Source organism: Somniosus microcephalus, chromosome 18 (genome assembly GCF_052327205.1).
Source record: "Somniosus microcephalus isolate GS21.2 chromosome 18, FLI_Smic_1.0, whole genome shotgun sequence".
Taxonomy (NCBI): domain Eukaryota; kingdom Metazoa; phylum Chordata; class Chondrichthyes; order Squaliformes; family Somniosidae; genus Somniosus; species Somniosus microcephalus.
In genome coordinates, this window is record NC_141004.1 from 84041210 (window position 1) to 84060648 (window position 19439).

The window sequence follows — 19439 nt, forward strand, 5'->3', positions numbered from 1 at the left end:
GCAAGAACGTACGGCCTATTGCAGGACCTGATTACTCCAGCCAAACCGAAGGCGAAGAGTTTTAACGAAATTGTTGCTATCCTACAGGAACACCTAAATCCTACACCACTGCTGATAGCAGAAAGATTTAAATTCCACAGGAGAAATCAGCATAAAAATGAGAGCAATGCTGATTACCTTACGGAACTACGCAAGCTATCAAAGCACTGCCAGTTCGGAGCAGGACTGGCAGATACCTTACGGGACAAATTTGTCTGTGGACTCCTGAGTGAAGGAACCCAGAAGAGGTTACTCTCGGAGAAAGAGCTGACGCTAGATAAGGCTTTCAGCGTGGCAGTATCGTACGAAGCAGCAGCAAGGGGAGCTGCGGAAATACAACAAAAGCCACAGGAATACGGCACCCACAAAATGACACGGGGATTTGCAAAATGTTATCGCTGCGGCAGAACAAACCATGACCAGAAGGACTGCTGGTCCAAGGACAAAATATGCAGGCAATGCGGAAAGATGGGACACATTGCACGAGTTTGCCGGTCTGAGAAGAAGACCAACGACAATAAAAAGGCTACTAAGGAACCGTACAGGAAAGTACAAAAGATGACGGACAGTAGTTCCGAAGACCAGATGAGCGATAGTGAATCCGGGAACAAGAGACTAAGCTGTCTCAAACTTCACAACGTAATCGCAGAAGAGGATCACCGAACCATTTGGGTCACCCTCACAATAGCAGGGTCTCAAGTCAAAATGGAATTGGATACAGGATCAGCTCTAACCATCATGAATCGACGAGATTACGAGCGGCTATTCTCACACATACCCTTGAGAGAGACATCCATTGTCTTGAGGACATATACGGGGCAAAAAGTATACCCCAGAGGAAAAATAAGGGTGCCTGTCGAATACAACGGCAAGAAAATACGGAAATTGTATCTCTACATTCTGCAAGATGGTGGACCACCGTTATTGGGACGTGAATGGATCAGAAAGATAAGGTTAGACTGGCACTCCATTCAGGCACTGACGGTGGCTGGTAAAAAGGATGACAACGTCACTCCTGGACGATTGTCAACAATCTTAGCTGACGCCAAAGAGGTATTTCAACAAGAACTGGGCACTCTTAAAGGCGTAACCGCCTCGATAAAAATAGAGGAGAATGCAATTCCCAAGTTTTTCAAAGCAAGACCGGTACCATATGCAATTTGCCCAGCCGCCGAGGCAGAGCTGGAGAATCTGGAGAATGCAGGCGTGTTATCTAAGGTAGACTGGAGTGAGTGGGCGACACCCATCGTTCCTGTCATGAAGAAAACGTTAAACAATAAGTCTGAGGAGCCAAGGAAGGTTCGCATCTGTGGGGACTTCAAGGTGACAGTGAACCCAGTCCTTCACACAGTACAATATCCTCTTCCAAGGATAGAAGATATCTTCACCTCACTATCCGGAGGGAAGCGTTTTACAAAAATTGACCTAGCGCAAGCATATTTGCAGATGGAGGTTGAAGAATCCTCTGGGAAGTATCTCACGATAAACACTCACAAAGGTCTTTACCAGTATAATCGAATGGTATTCGGAGTAGCATCAGCTCCGGCGATATGGCAAAGAGCGATGGAACAAGTCTTGCAAGGGATTCCGAGGACTCAGTGTTACTTGGACGACATCCTAGTGACAGGTGAAGATGACAGTGAACACCTTGCCAACCTAGAGCAGGTGCTCACTAGACTACGTGAACATGGGCCAATCGCCCCAAGTGCAAGTTTTTTAAGAAACAGATATCGTATTGTGGCCACGTGATTGATGAAGAGGGGTTGCATAAGTCCCCTGACAAAATTGAAGCAGTAGTTAAGGCCCCAGCGCCTGAAAATGTGTCACAACTGAGGTCATTCCTCGGATTGGTGAATTACTACCATAAGTTTTTGCCGAATTTGTCCACAATTCTGCATCCGCTGAACGCCCTACTACGAACGGGAGTAGCATGGAAATGGAGCAATGAATGTAAGCGGGCCTTTCAGAAGAGTAAGGACCTAATCACTTCAAGAGAAGTATTGGCTCACTACGACCCATCACTACCGATAAGACTGGCGTGTGATGCGTCTCCCTACGGCATTGGGGCGGTACTGTCACATAAATTCCTTGATGGTTCTGAGAGGCCGATAGCTTTTGCGTCATGCTCGTTAACTTCAGCTGAGCATAACTACGCCCAGATTGACAGAGAGGTCCTCAGCCTGGTGTGGGGGGTGAAGAAGTTCAATCACTACCTGCACGGTCAGAAATTTACTCTACTAACTGATCATCAACCTCTCGTCTCCATTTTCAACCCTCAGAAGGGCGTACCGATAATGACGGCACAACGGCTACAGAGGTGGTCCCTTTTCCTAGGGGCACACCAATATGACTTCGAGTACAAAGGAACTAAACAGCATGGGAATGCTGATGGATTGTCGCGCCTGCCGTTGCCGACGGTGGAAGAAGAACTGGCAGTGGATCCAGTGGAGTTATTCCACTTGACTATTGTCGAATGTCTCCCTGTGACGACTGCAAACATAGAAAAGGAAACACGAAATGACCCGGCACTCTCCTGGGTCTATGATTTAACGGTGAAGGGATGGCCAGCACATGGCGAACCACTGCTGCCAGCATTCTCGCCGAGAAGAGAACAGCTGTCAGTGTGCCGAGGAACCTTGATGTGTGGATCCAGAGTAGTAATTCCACCCAAATTGAAGGATAGAGTGCTCAATGAGCTTCATGAGGGTCATCTGGGAGGGGTAAAAATGAAGAACTTAGCCAGAGTGTTTGTGTGGTGGCCGGGAATCGATAGAGAAATCGAAGAGATGACCAAGAGCTGTACAGGATGCCAGAAGGTCCAAAACGCCCCACCACAAGCCCCTCTACATCCATGGGAGTGGCCCTCATCTCCATGGCAAAGGGTGCACGTTGATTTTGCTGGTCCCTTTATGGACTCGATGTTTTTAATTGCGGCGGATGCACATTCAAAATGGCCAGAGGTAATAAAAATGTCCTCAACCACCACAGAAAAAACTATCACAGTCTTACGAACCATATTCGCCAGGAATGGGCTGCCTGAACAGATTTGCTCTGACAATGGACCACAGTTTGTGTCTGAAGAGTTCCGGAGGTTCTTAAAGAACAATGGTGTTAAGCATTACACATCCGCCCCATATCATCCAGCCACTAATGGATTGGCCGAGAGGTTTGTTCAAACATTCAAGAAGGCTATCAAGGCAATGTGTAATGAAGATATACCCCTACAACACAAGGTGGATAACTTCTTGTTTGCCTACCGGAATGCGACACATGCGGTTACCAACCAAACTCCAGCCATGATGTTCTTCAATCGAAGACTACGATGCCGCTTGGATTTGGTTAAGCCAAACGTCAGAAGAGATGTGGAGAACAGGCAGTTTCAGAATATGAATGAAAGGCCGACCAGGAGTTTTAAGATAGGTCAACCAGTTTTGGCCCAGGACTACCGCACAGAGAAATGGCAGCCAGGAACGATCTGTACACGGCAAGGACCTCTAATGTATACTGTGGACATTGGAGAAAGCATTGTAAGACGCCACGCTGACCAGATTCTAGAGTCACTGGAAAACCTCTACTCCACACCACGATCTGATACACCTGGCGATGAAACCGAAGTACCAATTGCATCTACCGCAGAATCGGTGATATTGGAAGCAGACAAACCAAAAAACGACATTCATCCCAACTCAACCTTGCCAGAAGAACCTGATATTCCAAAGAGGCGTTATCCAGACAGAATCAGGAAGACTCCTCAAAGACTGAACTTATAATTGCTTAAGTTCAACTAATGTATCTAGCAACCGTAATTGTAATTGTAATTAGTTATTATTTAGTTGTTAAATGAATGTTATGTACTGTTTATCTAAAAGGGGAGGAATTGTTGTGTATGTCCCTTTAAGGGAATAACTGGTCTCAGACTGCAGTACCGGCAGTGACCATCCCTGTATAAAAGGCCCTGGCAGGCTTCTGTAGTTTCAGTTTCCAGATTGTCTCCATTCAGTAAAGACTTGTTAAACCAACTCCTGCATTCCGTGTCTCCATTAACACACGGACTTAATAGTTGAGGCAGAAGATCAACCATGATCTCATTGAATGGTGGAGTAGGCTCGAGGGGCCGTGTGGCGGAGCAGGCTCGAGGGGCCGAGTGGAGGAGCAGGCTCGAGGGGCCGAGTGGCGGAGCAGGCTCGAGGGGCCGCGTGGCGGAGCAGGCTCGAGGGGTCGTGTGGCGGAGCAGGCTCGAGGGGCCGAGTGGCGGAGCAGGCTCGAGGGGCCGAGTGGCGGAGCAGGCTCGAGGGGCCGCGTGGCGGAGCAGGCTCAAGGGGCCGAGTGGCAGAGCAAGCTCGAGGGGCCGTGTGGCAGAGCAGGCTCGAGGGGCCGAGTGGCGGAGCAGGCTCGAGGGGCCGAGTGGCGGAGCAGGCTCGAGGGGCCGTGTGGCGGAGCAGGCTCGAGGGGCCGAGTGGCGGAGCAGGCTCGAGGGGCCGAGTGGCGGAGCAGGCTCGAGGGGCCGAGTGGCGGAGCAGGCTCGAGGGGCCGAGTGGCGTAGCAGGCTCGAGAGGCCGAGTGGCGGAGCAGGCTCGAGGGGCCGTGTGGCGGAGCAGGCTCGAGGGGCCGTGTGGCGGAGCAGGCTCGAGGGGCCGTGTGGCGGAGCAGGCTCGAGGGGCCGTGTGGCGGAGCAGGCTCGAGGGGCCTTGTGGCGGAGCAGGCTCGAGGAGCCGTGTGGCGGAGCAAGCTTGAGGAGCCATGTGGCGGAGCAGACTCAAGGGGCCAAATGGCAGAGCAGGCTCGAGGGGCCATGTGGCGGAGCAGGCTCGAGGGGCCGAATGGCGGAGCAGGCTCGTGGGGCCAAGTGGCGGAGCAGGCTCGAGGGGCCGTGTGGCGGAACAGGCTCGAGGAGCCGTGTGGCGGAGCAGGCTCAAGGGGCCGTGTGGCGGAGCAGGCTCGAGGGGCCGTGTGGCGGAGCAGGCTCGATGGGCCGTGTGGCGGAGCAGGCTCGAGGGGCCGAATGGCCGACTCCTGCTCCTATTTCTTATGTTCTTATGTTCTAGCTCACCGCCGCTTTCTCCTCCTCTCCGTGCTGTCAATGGCTGCACACACGAGCGTGCTTTGGAGAGGGCGGTAAGAGGAGCGGCGAACTCCAAAATGGATGAGCATGCGTCAGTTTGCCGATTAATGTCACGTTCCTGATATTAAAATACTTGCCGTGAGCGCTGGCAATGGTAGAGCTGCCAACATGCCGAAAGTGGCGGCCACTGCGGGACCCACCAAAACAGGACTTAACGGCCAGTGCTAAAACCGCCATTTCTGAGGCCTTGGTCTCTCGCTGAGCTGGTGGTGCAATAGTTTTTTTTTTAATGTTTGTGTAATTTCAGTGGTAGCTCGACTGTCATTTTCATACATTCGTAGCAGTTTTATTTGGGAGCTTTGTACCCGCTTTGCCAGCTTTTAATTGGTATATTCCCCACTCGTTCATTGTTGTAATTTGCTGCGGTTTTATGAATGTGAAATGTGAGCCAATGAGGTGCTGGTGAGGGCACAGGCATTTGCATATGTGTGACACCCAAAGTGTGACAGACAAAATGCATACAATGCAACGCTTTTTTTTAGAAGAGAAGGACTGATTTGATAGAGGTTTTTAAAATCTTGAAGGATTACAGAAAGAAAGGACTTGCATTTATTATGGCCCTGAATTGGTGGTCAGAGGCTTCCCGCGGGGAAATGCCTCTGATCATATCAGCAAATAAAATGCCCGCCTAGCTGGTGGTCAGGGGAGGTACGGAGACTCGCAGTTCTGGGGCTCTCTGGGTACCCGCGGGCAGAGGCCCACGTACCCCGGGGGCGCAGGCGGTTCGAAGGCACCCCCTGGGATCACGTGGGCCGTCCCAACCAATGAACGAAGGGAATCCCCATTCATGTTCATGGGGATTCCGAATGTACAGAAACCCCATGAGCATGAATGGGAATACCCCCAAAAATACACCTAGACAGCAAATAAATAAAAACAAACACATATTTAAAATAAATTAAAATGTCAGCTAATTAAATAGTTAAAACAAAAATTAAATTTTTTGAAAAATAAATTTAAATGTTTTAAAGGGACTAAAAATAATCTTACCTTATTGTACAGGTTTTTTTTAATGTTTAAATGATTGAAAAAACTTTATTTTAATGTTTTTTAAACTCTTACTCCAGTAGAAGCAGGCCTTACACTGCTTTTATCAGGAGTAAGAATTTCACGGGCATTCGCTGGGCAGTAGTTGGGAAATAGCCCAGCTCTCCGCCCACAGATGTCCTTTTCCCGGGGATGCGTTGGATCTGTCGAAGATTCTTGACAGATCACAAGTTCCAGGCTTTTGTGCATGCGCTTCGTGTGTGATAACCCGGAAAATGCGCGGCCTTTACAGGCGCTTACACACCTCGTACGTACCCGTAGGGGCTGCAAATTACGGGCCATTAGCACCTTTCACAACCTCAGGACGTCCCAGAGTGCTTTACAGCCAATGCAGCACTTTGAAAGTGTAGTCACTGTTGTAATGTTGACAAGCACTGCAGCCAATTTTGTACACAGCAAGGCCCCACAAAGAGAAAATGAGACCAGTGACCAGTTTGTACTGATGTTGGTTGAGAGCTGTTGTTGGCCAGGGCACCGGGAGAACTCCCCTCTTCAAATAATGTCATAGGGCAAATGCAGCCTCGGTTTAATGGCTCATCTGAAAGACGGCGCCTCCAACAGTGCTGCACTCCCTCAGCACTGCACTGGAGTGTCAGCCTGGATTAAATGCGCAAGTCTCTGGGTGGGACTAGATCCAACAACCTTCTGAATCAGAGGCCAGAGTGTTACCGACTGAAGCAAGACTGACACCTGGGAAGGGATAGATTAGATAGAAACAGTGGTGAGGGGTTGAGAATAAATCTGGCATATGTAGATTTGCTTCCCATTTCCACCCTTCCTCACCTTCACATGGTCCATCTTGTTGTGTATGTAATATGTGTGCTACTTTGAACCTATGGACAGGACTGCACTACTTGTTGGGCGTAGTGATACGCAGTACCACTCCTGGCCATAGGGGTATAAATAGTACTGTGGGTACTGATCTCCCCTCAGTTCCCGCCTGTGGGCATGAAGTAAAGACCTATGTATAGTCCCTACCTCCAACCAGTAAAGACCTGTTTGAGTTATACGTTTAAGTCTTTGTGTTAATTGTTCAATACAATACACATACTTAACACTGGCGACGAGTCAGGTTCTTACCCTGCGGCAGTTGAAGAGAGGTTTCAAACATCACCACCCCACTAGAAGCGACAGGCTTTAGGACTCTGAAGCCTCCATCAGCGACTGAGCACTGGAGTGCAGCAAACATCCTGACAGCTTCCAGCGACTGACAGAAGTCTTTCTGCAGTTTCCTTGTTCAACCTAGGTGGTGGGGTAAGCCGTGCAGTGTTGGCTGCAAAGACAGGGCTGGGGAAGTTGGAGAAGATAAGGGCGATCGCAATCCCTGATGAGAGCCGCGGTGAAACGCGCGAGCGGGTGAGCCAGAGGCCGGGAGCTGCTTCAAGTGCGAGGCGCAGCGCGGGCCAGCGATCGGAACCAAAGATAAGGGCCGCACTCGGGGGCTGAAGGGAGACGGCGTCGGGGGACGGGTGAAGACCGCCAAGCGCGGGAAAACCGCCATTTTGTGGGCGGAGGACGACGGCAAGAGCGGGAAGCCGCCATCTTTGATAACAAGTAAACAAAATAAAATCTGAGAAATTGCAAATCTACAATGCCTAAACACGGGAATATTAGCACCTTTGATAGTGACCTCGAAGATTGGGCCATATATGTTGAAAGAGTAAAAAATTATTGTAAGGCCAATAAAATTCATGACCAAGATAAAGCTCTAACATTATTAAATTTAATGGGTGCGAAGACATACGGGCAATTGAAACACCTGTTATCACCAGATGAACCGGCGGATAAGACGTTCGATGAGATTGTTACTGTCCTGAAAGATCATCTAAACCCCACGCCGCTGATGCTAGCGGAACGATTTAAATTTTACGACAGAAGGCAGCTACAGCATGAAAGCAATGCTGATTATTTGCTGGAATTGCGTAAATTAGCGAAATATTGCCAGTTTGGAACGGGACTGACAGAGGCACTTCGAGACAAATTTGTGTGTGGTTTATTTAAACAGGATACACAAAAACGACTGCTCGAGGAGAATGAGCTGACGCTTGAGAAGGCGGTCACTATGGCAGCAGCACACGAAGCCGCAGCGAGAGGCACGGCAGTAATGCAGCTACGGTCACCGGAGCTCAGTGCACACAAATTGGGTGTGAGTTCTGGCAAATGTTATCGTTGTGGAAAGACAACGCATGATCAGAACCAGTGTTGGTTTAAAAACCAAGAATGTAGAACTTGTGGTAGGCTTGGACATATAGCTAGAGTATGCAGGTCAGGGAAGAAGACCAGCAACAAGAAGTCACCGCAAGGAAAATACGCAAAGGTACACAAGGTGACCGAACAGGAGTCCAATTCAGACGCTAGCAGTAATGAACTGGCTAGCTTAAGCTGTAATGAACTGGCTAGCTTAAGAGTACTCAACGCTGGTAAGGGTGCAGACCTCCAGACAATTTGGGTCACTCTTCAGATAGAAGGAGTCCAAGTAAAACTGGAATTGGACACTGGATCGGCATTGACGGTCATAAATAAGAAAGATTACGGAAAGTTATTCCAACATATTCCCCTACAGGATACGGGGATTATATTGAAAACATACACGGGGCAAAGAGTGTACCCCATCGGGAAAATAGAGGTTGCAGTGGTCCACAAGGGCGAAGACAGTCAAATAATGGACTTATATGTGATATCTGAAGGAGGTTCTCCACTACTAGGACGGGAGTGGATTAGGAAAATGAATATGGACTGGCATTTCCTACAAACAATAACGAGTGAGAACTCGGTGAAGATAGTCGGCCCAGACTCTGGAACGGATGATGGTAAGCCCAACTCAGGTGCAAAAGACAAAGTTTCAGCACAGAATTCCACTGAGCAACAACAACATAGTTTAACTGTGGATTCTGAGTCTGGCAAGTCTACTGATGTGCCCATTTCTGAGGGACACCGGGCTCGAACTCAACTCCATTTCAAACTACAACAGCAATTAGAACAAATGCTTCGCCGTTGTGAGCAAGAGTTGAATGCAACGAAAGAGTTCTTTGATATAGAGTTGGAGAATCTGGAAAGACAACAGAAGCAGCTGATGGAGAAAATGGAGCAGGAGCACACAAAACGTCTGATGTCAGAGGAATTAACGGTCAGCCAACTCCTGCATATGCTGAAGGACAGGACTCTGAAATGGGAAAAACTTGAACACGAACTTCAATATTCAAACGAAAGGGGTTCGGAGCTCTCAAAGGTTATTGGAAGAGCTGAGGTGGCAACACAGACTGAGATGACTGCAACAGAGCAGCCCTTGGATGCCAAAAGTACGCTGACTCACGTCAACGTAGAACAACAGACCGCTGAAACAGCTGCTCCGGTAGAGGGATTGAATAGTCCGATCAATCAATCTCCAAAAGAAGTTGAAGTAGTAAAATCTCAAATGAGGTCATTAGTAAACGACTTGCTGAAAGCCCAGAAAAAGCTGGATGAAGAGGTACGCATGAAGAAGTCTCTTCAGGAAAGATGTCTGGACTTGGAACAAAAGCTGGCTAACGCCCAGCTGGGTATGGAGGAAATAGAAGACCCTCTCGCTGGCCTAGATCAGGACGACACCGAATATTACTATGTCCTGTCCTGCCCAACTTGTAACTTCGACTCCCACCATACAGAAATCATGGAGGAGCACCGAAAGTCTACGGAACATCGGGAGAAGGTGGCTCTACTACGGAAAAAGGAGGGAGAGAAGGAGGAACTGCGCATGCAGCTGGCAGCTGACAGTGGAGCCCAGAGAGTCTCCAAGAAGCAGAAAAGGAAAAGTCGAAACAGAAGATGACCCATCTGAACCATTATTACCTCTACCAGATCACACACGTGGTCCCTCCGAACGGAGCCAATTCAGTTCGGAAGTTCAAACTGTTAAATCCATGGAAGGACTATTGAATGAGTCACTCCAGCAACGTGAACCGACTCCACCACAGAGATTGAATCTGTGAACTGTTTTCCGCAGAGACTGAATCTGTGATCTGTTTTGACATGAAGTTATCTATGTATCTATGTTATTCTGTTATGTAAACCTGAAGTTATATATGTATATATGTTATTACGTTATGTTAAATGGGGAGATGACTGTAAAGCTAGGAAGGGAGGAATGTTGTGTATGTAATATGTGTGCTACTTTGAACCTATGGACAGGACTGCACTACTTGTTGGGCGTAGTGATACGCAGTACCACTCCTGGCCATAGGGGTATAAATAGTACTGTGGGTACTGATCTCCCCTCAGTTCCCGCCTGTGGGCATGAAGTAAAGACCTATGTATAGTCCCTACCTCCAACCAGTAAAGACCTGTTTGAGTTATACGTTTAAGTCTTTGTGTTAATTGTTCAATACAATACACATACTTAACACATCTCAACTCTTCCCTTCTCTTCCTCGACTTCTCTGTCTCCATTTCTGGGGATAGGCTATTGACAAACATCCCCTATAAGCCCACTGACTCCCACAGCTACCTGGACAACACTTCCTCCCACCCCGCTCCCAGTAAGGACTCTGTTCCATTCTCCCAGTTTCTCCATCTCCGTCGCATCTGTTCTGACGATGCCACCTTCCATACTAGTGCTTCCGATTTGTCTTGCTTTTTCCTCATCCGAGGATTCCCCTCTACCATGGTTGACACGGCCCTTGACCGTTTCTGTTCCATTCCCAGCACTTCTGCTCTCACCCCTTCCCCTCCCTCCCAGAACCACGATAGGGTTCCCCTTGCTTCACCTTTCACCCCACCAGCCTCCCCATTCAACGGATCATCCTCCGCCATTTCCGCCACCTCCAGCGTGATCCCACCACCAAACACATCTTTCCCTCACCTCCCCTTTCAGCATTCCAAAGGGACCATTCCCTCTGTGACACTCTGGTCCATTCCTCAATCACACCTGCCCTTTTACCTCCTCCATTATCACTATTCAGGGCCCCAAACACTCCTTCCAGGTGAAACAGCGATTTACTTGTACTTCTTGCAATCTAGTATACTGTATTCGCTGCTCATGATGCGGTCTCCTCTACACTGGGGAGACCAAACACAGATTGGGTGACCGCTTTGCGGAACACCTCCGTTCAGTCCGTAAGGGTGACCCCGAGCTCCACTCCTACTCTGATCTCTGCATCATCGGCCTCTGGCACTGTTCCAACGAAGCTCGAGGAACAGCACCTCCTCTTTCAATTAGGCACTTTACAGTCTTCTGGACCCAACATCGAGTTCAACAATTTCAGACCATAACCTCAGCCCCTATTTTTTCACGTGGCAGCTGTTGATGATTCTGCCATCCCCATTTACACCTCTTCTAGACCCATCTTTTGTTTTTTTACTTGTCCCATTACCATCTCCTTTTGCCTCGCACCATCATCCCTTTTGTCTTTGAATCTCTCCTGTCTTCCACTTTATCACAGACCTTCCCTTTTGTTCTTTCCTCCCCTCCCCATTTCCCTGCCCCTGCACTTGCTCAAAATATGTTACATCTCTAACTTTTTCCAGTTCTGACGAAGGGTCTTCGACCTGAAACAAGGGCCCAGTAATTCCGGGCACAACGCGTGGGTACGGACGGGGTACTCACGCGTGTGTCCGGAGGAATTGCCGGTTTTCAGCATGCACAGCGCATGCGCTGAAAACCGGCATTTCCTGTCCTCTGACCCAAGGGGTTACGAGGCAGAGCGCGCGCGACTGCACAGGCAGCACGTGCGCAGTGAAATTCCTTTTTTTTTTCAGAGTTGCGCGCGTGTAAAGGCCTCCGGTCTTTACGCGTGGAAAAACCAGACGTAAGTATTTAGTTTTTCAGGTAAGTGGGCTTTTAGTACAATGTAGAAATGTTTTTTCCACAGGTTTGTTATTTTTAAAGAATTTACAGTAAGGTAAGTTTAGTTTTAGACCCTATTTTTCAAAAATTTATTTTTTTCAAAAAATTGATTAATTGTTTAAAACATTTTTTTAAACTTATTTATAGTTAATATAATCAGTGGGATGTTTTTAAAAATTTTATTTAAAGTTAAAGCAGTGTTTTGGCAGCCCATACTTTTCATGAGTTTGACAGCTCTTACTGTCAAACTCATGAATGAGTTTCCCCTCCCCTGATTGGCTGCACAGTGCTCACCTGATCCCAGCCGGCACATCGCACTAACTACGCCGCTGGATCAGGTAAGCACAGCGCGTCGACAGCTGAACCGGGCCTGTGACAGGAAATGCAAGCAGGCCCAGGCTTCAGATATCAGCGCGCAGGGTGAGTGCACATCGGGGGCTTGCACGCGCGGCAAGCTCCCGATCCTAATTTCAGGGCCATTAACTCTGTTTCTCTCTCCACAGATGCTGAGACCGGCTGAGTATTTCCAGCATTTCCTGTTTTTATTATGGAATATGTAAATATAGGTTAAAAGGCTGTTAGGCCTATTAAAACACATTTCTTTATCGTTGATCAATCCCAGCTGCCCACCTTCTCACCATGGGGGAATGTTTCCTGTGCGCACAATGTGTAATAAAATCATAAATTCACTTATTAAGAACGTGTTTATAGTTTTAAAAAAATTTGTTCTTACAACGTGGACAACTTTGGCAAGACTTAATTTATTGTCCATCCCTTGTTGCCCTGAGAAGGTGGCAATGGGCTTTTTCCTTGAACCATTGCAGTCCTGGTGGATATGGTGGTCCCACAATGGTGTTAGACAGGGACTATTTATATGGTCTGTTTCAATTGCTTTCTCTGGCAATTTAACATGTTCCTTGCCTTGACTGCTTTGAGCTGGAATATGTAAGCCTCTTGTACCATGATCTGGTTCGGGTATCCCTGCTGCATATAGTAAGCCTCGCTTTACTAACAGTTTGAAATTGCTGATCATTCATTGGGTTACGGTTAACATTTCAATATAAAGTGATCATTGATTGGCAATGATAGCAGAGTAAGATCTTGGAACCGAGACCCATTTGCTTCCTAGAATTTATTGTATTTGTAAAGCTGTTCCATTCTCTGACAAGAGCAGCCTCTTGAACTTGTTTTTTTTAGGTATCCAAGAACTGACACCTATGATCCCATCATCTCGGTATGTGTCCAGCAGTCCTGCCATATCCCAGAGCAACACTTCACCAGTTCAGCCTCCAGTGCGGTCAGTTGGAGTCACGAGTAACCCTTTCATGGATGGAAGAGAAAAGACCAACACTCATCCATTTCAGAGGTCCCAGTTCCACCCAGGTACGTCTCGATGGTGAGACACTCTATAAAAGCGTTCCTGATTACATAGAATGTACAGCACAGAAACAGGCCATTCGGCCCAACAAGTCCATGCTGGTGTTTATGGTCCACGCGAGCCTCCTCCCACCCACATTCATCTAACCCCATCAACATATCCTTCTATTCCTTTCTCCCTCATGTGCATATCTAGCTTCCATTTGAATGTATCTATGGTATTTACCTCAACTACTCCTTGTGGTCACGAGTAACCACTCTCTGGGTAAAGAAGTTCTCCTGAATTCCCTGTTGGATTTATTAGTGACTGTCTTATATTTATGGCCCCTAGTTCTGGTCTCGCTCACAAGTGGAAACATCTTCTCTACGTTGACCCTATCAAACCCTTTCATAATCTTGAAGATCTCTATCAGGTCACCCCTCAGCCTTCTCTTTTCTAGAGAAAAGAGCCCCAGTCTGTTCAATCTTTCCTGATGGGTATAACTTCTCAGTTCTGGTATCATTCTAGTAAATCTTTTTTGCACCTTCTCCAGTGCCTCTATATCTTTTTTATAACATGGCGACCAAGAATGTTCGCAGTGCTCCAAGTGTGGTCTAAACCAAGGTTCGATACAAGTTTAAAATAACTTCTCTGCTTTTCAATTCTATCCCTCTGGAAATGAACCCATTGCTTGGTTTGCTTTTTTAATGGCCTTGCTAACCTGCGTCGCTACTTGTAGTGATTTGCGTATCTGTACCCCAGATCCCTCTGCTCCTCTACCCCATTTAGACACTTATTTTCCAAGGAGTACGTGGCCTCCTTATTCTTCCTACCTCGCACTTCTCTATATTAATGTTCATTTGCCAATTACACACCCATTCTGCAAGTTCATTAATGTCTTCCTGTATTTTGTCACAGTCCTCCTCTGTATTAACTATAGCCCCCCAATTTAATGTTACCAACAAATTTTGAAATTGTACTTCTGATTCCCGAGTCCAAATTGTTTATGTAATTGATGAGCAACAGTGGTCCCAGCACCAATCCTTGTGGAGCAGCACTTCCCGCTAATTGCCAATCCGAGTAACTACCTTTGTCCCCTACTCTATGTTTTCTGTTTTGTAGCCAGCTTGCTCTTCATTCTAATACTTGTCCCCTGATGCCATATGCTCTGACCTTAGTCATGAGGCTACTATGCAGTACCTTATCGAACACTTTTTGGAAATCCAAATATATTACATCTACTACATTACCCATATCCACCCTTTCTGTTACTTCTTCAAAGAATTCAATAATATTGGTCAAACCTGACCTTCCCTTTTGGAATCTAAGCTGGCTGCATTTTATTATATTTTCAGTATCTAGTTTTTCTGTTACATCTTTGAGGAAGGATTCCATTATCTTTCCTACCACTGATGTTAAGCTACTTGGTCTGTAGTTCACTGGGCTTGTTCGTTCTTCCTTTTATATATAGTCATGGCATTAGCTGTCTGCCAGTCCTTTGGCACTATTCCCTTTCCTAATGAATTGTTATATATTTGTAATAATGCCTCTCCTATCTCTTCCCTAACTTCTTTTGATATGCACGGTTGCCATCCATCAAGGGTTTTAGCCTCTCTGAGTTTGATTAGTTTATTAATTATCTCCCCCTTTCTATCTTAAATGTCTTTATATCTTTTTTGATCTCTTCTTCTAGTGTCATACCCACCCTGTCAGTCTCCCTGGTAAATACTGAGGCAAGGTAATTATTTACTTTTCCTGCCGTTTCGCTGTCAGTACCTGTGAGTTAATCTTGTGCATCCCTCAGTGGCCCTATCCCTATCCTGATTCTCCTTTTGTTATTTATGTGTCTGTGAAATACTTACTATTTCTTTTTATATTCCTTGATAATTTAATTTTGTTGTTTCTCTTTGCCTTCCTAATTGTTTTCGTGAATGATTTCTAAACCTTTTTGTATTCCCTTTTGTTATCCTCTCTGTTGTTGTCTGTGCTTTGTGTGTGCCTTTTTCTTTAGTTTAAATTTTGCCCTTGTTTCTTAATTCGTCCCTGGTGTTTCATTACTGGCTAGTTTGTTCTTGCTTCTTAGTGGGCTATGTTTCTCCTAGACTCTATTGATTACTGTTTTAAATGTTGCTATTTTAATACTGCTGTTCTATTTCTTTGTTTGTCAGTAAATTTTTTCCAACTTATTTTCCCTAGTTTTATTCTCATCCCCATAAAATCAGCTTTTTTCCAATTTATTACTTTCACAGAATCACAGTGCAGATAGAGGCCATTTCGGCCCATCGAGCCTGCACCAACACATATCCCACCCAATCCCCGTAACCCCTACATATCCCACCCTATCCCCGTAACCCCACGTATTTAATCCCCCTAACACTAAGGGTCAATTTATCATAGCCAATCAACCTAACTCGCACATCTTTGGACTGTGGGAGGAAACCGGAGCACCCGGAGGAAACCCACGCAAACACGGGGAGAATGTGCAAACTCCACACAGAGAGTCGCCCGAGGCCGGATTCGAACCCGGGTCCCTGGCGCTGTGAGGCAACAGTGCTAACCACTATGCCTTGGTATTTGTCTTACTTATGTCGTTCTCAATCTTTAGCTTAAACCTTATTATGTTGTGATCACTATTGCCTAGATGTTCTCCTACACTTACCTCTCTTATCTGCTCTGGTTCATCTCCATTACTAGATCCAGAAGTGCTCCATCTCTTGTTGGGCTTTTTACACACTGGGTAAGAAACGAGTCCTGAACACATTCTATAAACTCCATTCGCTTTACCCCTTTCACCACCTCTTCTCCCCTGATTATTTGGGGGTAGTTAAAATCTCCCATGATTATTAGTCTATGTCCTTTACTCATTTCACATATTTGTTTACATATTTCTTCCTCCACCTCCTCTCCAGTAGGGTGGTCTGTAGTATACCCTTATTAACGTGATTGATCCTTTCTTATCTTTTATTTCAATCCATAAGGATTCTGTTCCTAAGCTTCTGTTGGTTATGTCCCTTTTTTCTACCGCCATTATGATGTCTCTAATTAGTACAGCTACCTGCCCCCCTTCCTTCCCTATTCTTTCTAAATATGTTATAACCTGTAATATTTAGTTGCCAGTCCTGTTCTTTACATAGCCATGTTTCAGTTATCCCTACTACATCTGGTTCCTCGCTACGGATTATTGCCTTCAGTTCCCCCATTTTGTTTTGGATGTTATGTACATTGTACAGGCAGTTTCATTCGCCTTTAATAGTTGTTTGTTTTACTTTATTTTTAACAGTCCTTTTATACTTCAGTTTAATTAATGTATTTGTTCCCTGACCGTTTATGTTACCCTTGTTGCTTACCTTCGTCTGAGCTTTACTCTCATCTCCTAATTCTTTTGTCTTCGGACTTCTGTTACTTTCACCAGATTCCTTCCCCCTTCTTACTAGTTTAAAGGCCTATCAACAGCCCCGCTGGGGCACGGGTCCCCACGGTTCAGGCGGAGCCCATCCCAGCGGTACAGCTCCTTCCTGTCCCAACACTGGAGCCAGTGTCCCATGAACTAGAACCCCTCCTTCCCACACCAGTCTTTCAGCCATGCATTCACCTTCCTGATCTGCCGAACCCCTATGCCAGTTAGCATGTGGCTCAGGTAGTAATCCAGAGATGACCATCCGTAAGGTCCTGTTTTTTAATTTAGTTCCTAACTTCCCTCAGCAGGACCTCTTCCCTTTTTTCCCATACATGGACCACGACAACTGGATTTCCCCCCTCCCTCTCCAGTTGCTCCGAGATACTTTACCCTTACACCAGGTCGGCAACACGCCCTCCAGGACTCTCGGTCGCGACTGCAGAGGACAGTATTTATGCCCATAACTATCAAATCCCCTATGATTACAACCTTTCTACTGTGCTCTTCCCCAGCACCACCCCCCCCCCCCCCCGGACTGTTCTACTGTGCTATGGTTAGCACTCTGGCTGTCTACTCTGCAGCCTTCATCCTTGTCCTCACAGGCAGCAAGTACATTGTACCTGTCGGACAGGACCAGTGTCTGTGGGACCTCCTTTTCTATCTCCCCTCAGTTCCCCCTACCCTGCTGACTGACAGTCACACTCTCCCCTTGCTTCACCTGTAGTTTCCTCTGAGGTGTGACTGTACTCTGGAGAAAACTATCCAAAAATTCCTCCCCCTCCCTTATGTGTCTCTAACTCAGACTCCAGCTCAACGACCCTGAGCTGGAGTGTCTCAATCCAGAGACATTTACTGCAGATGTGCCAACCCGGGACAATCTCGCTGTCAACAAACTCCCACATATTACAGTCCCGACACACAACCTGCACTGTCATTACTATGATTTATTTATTGGTATTTTAGTTCTAGATATAATACAATTACTTGAGATCTAGATTATATTTAGATATTTGGGTTTAGCTTGATATCAGATTAATTTGTAGCTAATTAGTCTCTTCACTTCTCTTGTTCTTTCATCCCCTCCCCCATTTCCCAGCCCCCAAACTGGCCTTTTAATCGGTTCCATTTCCTGTGTTTTCTCAGTCCTGATGAAGGGTTTCGACCTGAAACGTTAACTCTGTTTCTCTCTCCACGGATGCCGCACTGGCCTGCTGAGTTTTTCCAGCATTTTCTGTTATTTTGGATTTCCAGCATCCGCAGTATTTTGCTATCGTAGCCCTGTTTTTTGTTTACTAGCTCCTTTATTTTATTACTTCCTTAACTCTTATTTATTATTTATTTATGTCAGATTTTAATTTAATGATAATTCGGATCCCTTTAAAATGAGTATCCTCTATTTAGCTAGTTTTAATTTTATCCCCCTAGATTTGATTAATTAATTAAACCTAAAATGTAATTATATAATAAATTAGACACTTGATTTAATAATATAAATTAAAGACTGACTTGGTTATGAAAGTGGTCCTATGGTTAGCTTATTTTTTTTTATTAAAGATGCTGATATCAAAGCTCCCTCGTTAAATGTCCTCTTTGTTTCCATGTGCTACTGGTTCAGTTTGTGAACGTACTGGCAGATAGGGACTGGAGTTGTGGACTCGAATCCCAGCTCTGCTGACATTCATAATCCAGCTTGCCCAGACAGTGAGATACTGGCGAGTCATGAGGCACAGCATTCAACACGGATGACTTGAGGTGTGAAGAAAAATCTCCAGCCATGCTCTAGCACTCCCACCACGAGTATAGAGGTAGATCTAGGGGATGGGAGGGGGGAAGACGTACAATTTTCCAAAACGTCCAACAGTGAGGAGTGTGGCTCTAATGCTGCCTCCTCACCCCTTTTAAGAAGATCTCATTTAAGACTAAAGGCATCAAGGGATATGGGGAGAAGGCAGGGACAGGGTACTGAGTTTGGATGATCAGCCATGATCTCATTGAATGGCGGAGCAGGCTCGAGGGGCCGAATGGCCTACTCATGCTCCTATCTTCTATGTTTCTGTGTTTCATTGGAAGTGTCCTTTTCCTCCTAGATCAGACAGTGCCTCGAATCGTGAACATCATGCACTGTCAGAACGCTCTCAGTGCCACGTACACGCCAGTGCGGCTCTCCCTCAGTAAGCTGAGCAACAATGAACTATGCAGAAACGGCCACTGGGAGGAACCACTAAACCTCTCAAACAGGTCAGAGGTCAAGAGGAGTCATGTGACATGCTCGCTTTCGTCTGCTCCGGCCAACGGGAAAATCGCAGGTGAGGCCTCCAACACTGAGGTGGGACTTCCGAATATCACATGGGGGCGACAGAATGTGCACAAGATTACCAGAATGACATTAATATTCTTCGACGTGCTTCTACTAATTTTACTCATCCTGTTTGCGTGACAGGGGGGTTTGCCTTCCCACTGGTAGAAGCACGACCCAATACGGAGCCATAGAGATTAGAAAGGTTCCAGATTGCGCTCTGCGCTGTTTGCTGATCTCAGTCAGACTTGGCCATCGGCCTCAGCATTCCTCAGGCCAGTCAGAAAAGACCCACTCAGATGATGTAATTGAGCCCCCTGTTCAGCCATTTGCTGATAAAGTAACTGGGGATTGACATCT

At 46.6% G+C, this 19439-nt stretch overlaps 1 protein-coding gene across 1 annotated transcript in view; it reads left to right on the top strand.

Annotated features, from left to right (window-relative positions):
- The window catches only part of LOC147105423 (uncharacterized), a 60669-nt gene extending 41449 nt beyond the window's left edge, over nt 1-19220 (top strand). The window contains exons 3-4 of the mRNA XM_086011728.1: nt 13227-13412; nt 18871-19220. Of these exons, the coding sequence (XP_085867854.1) occupies nt 13227-13412; nt 18871-19220 (536 nt within the window). The remainder of the gene's footprint in view (nt 1-13226; nt 13413-18870) is intronic.
- The last annotated feature ends 219 nt before the right edge of the window (nt 19221-19439 follow it).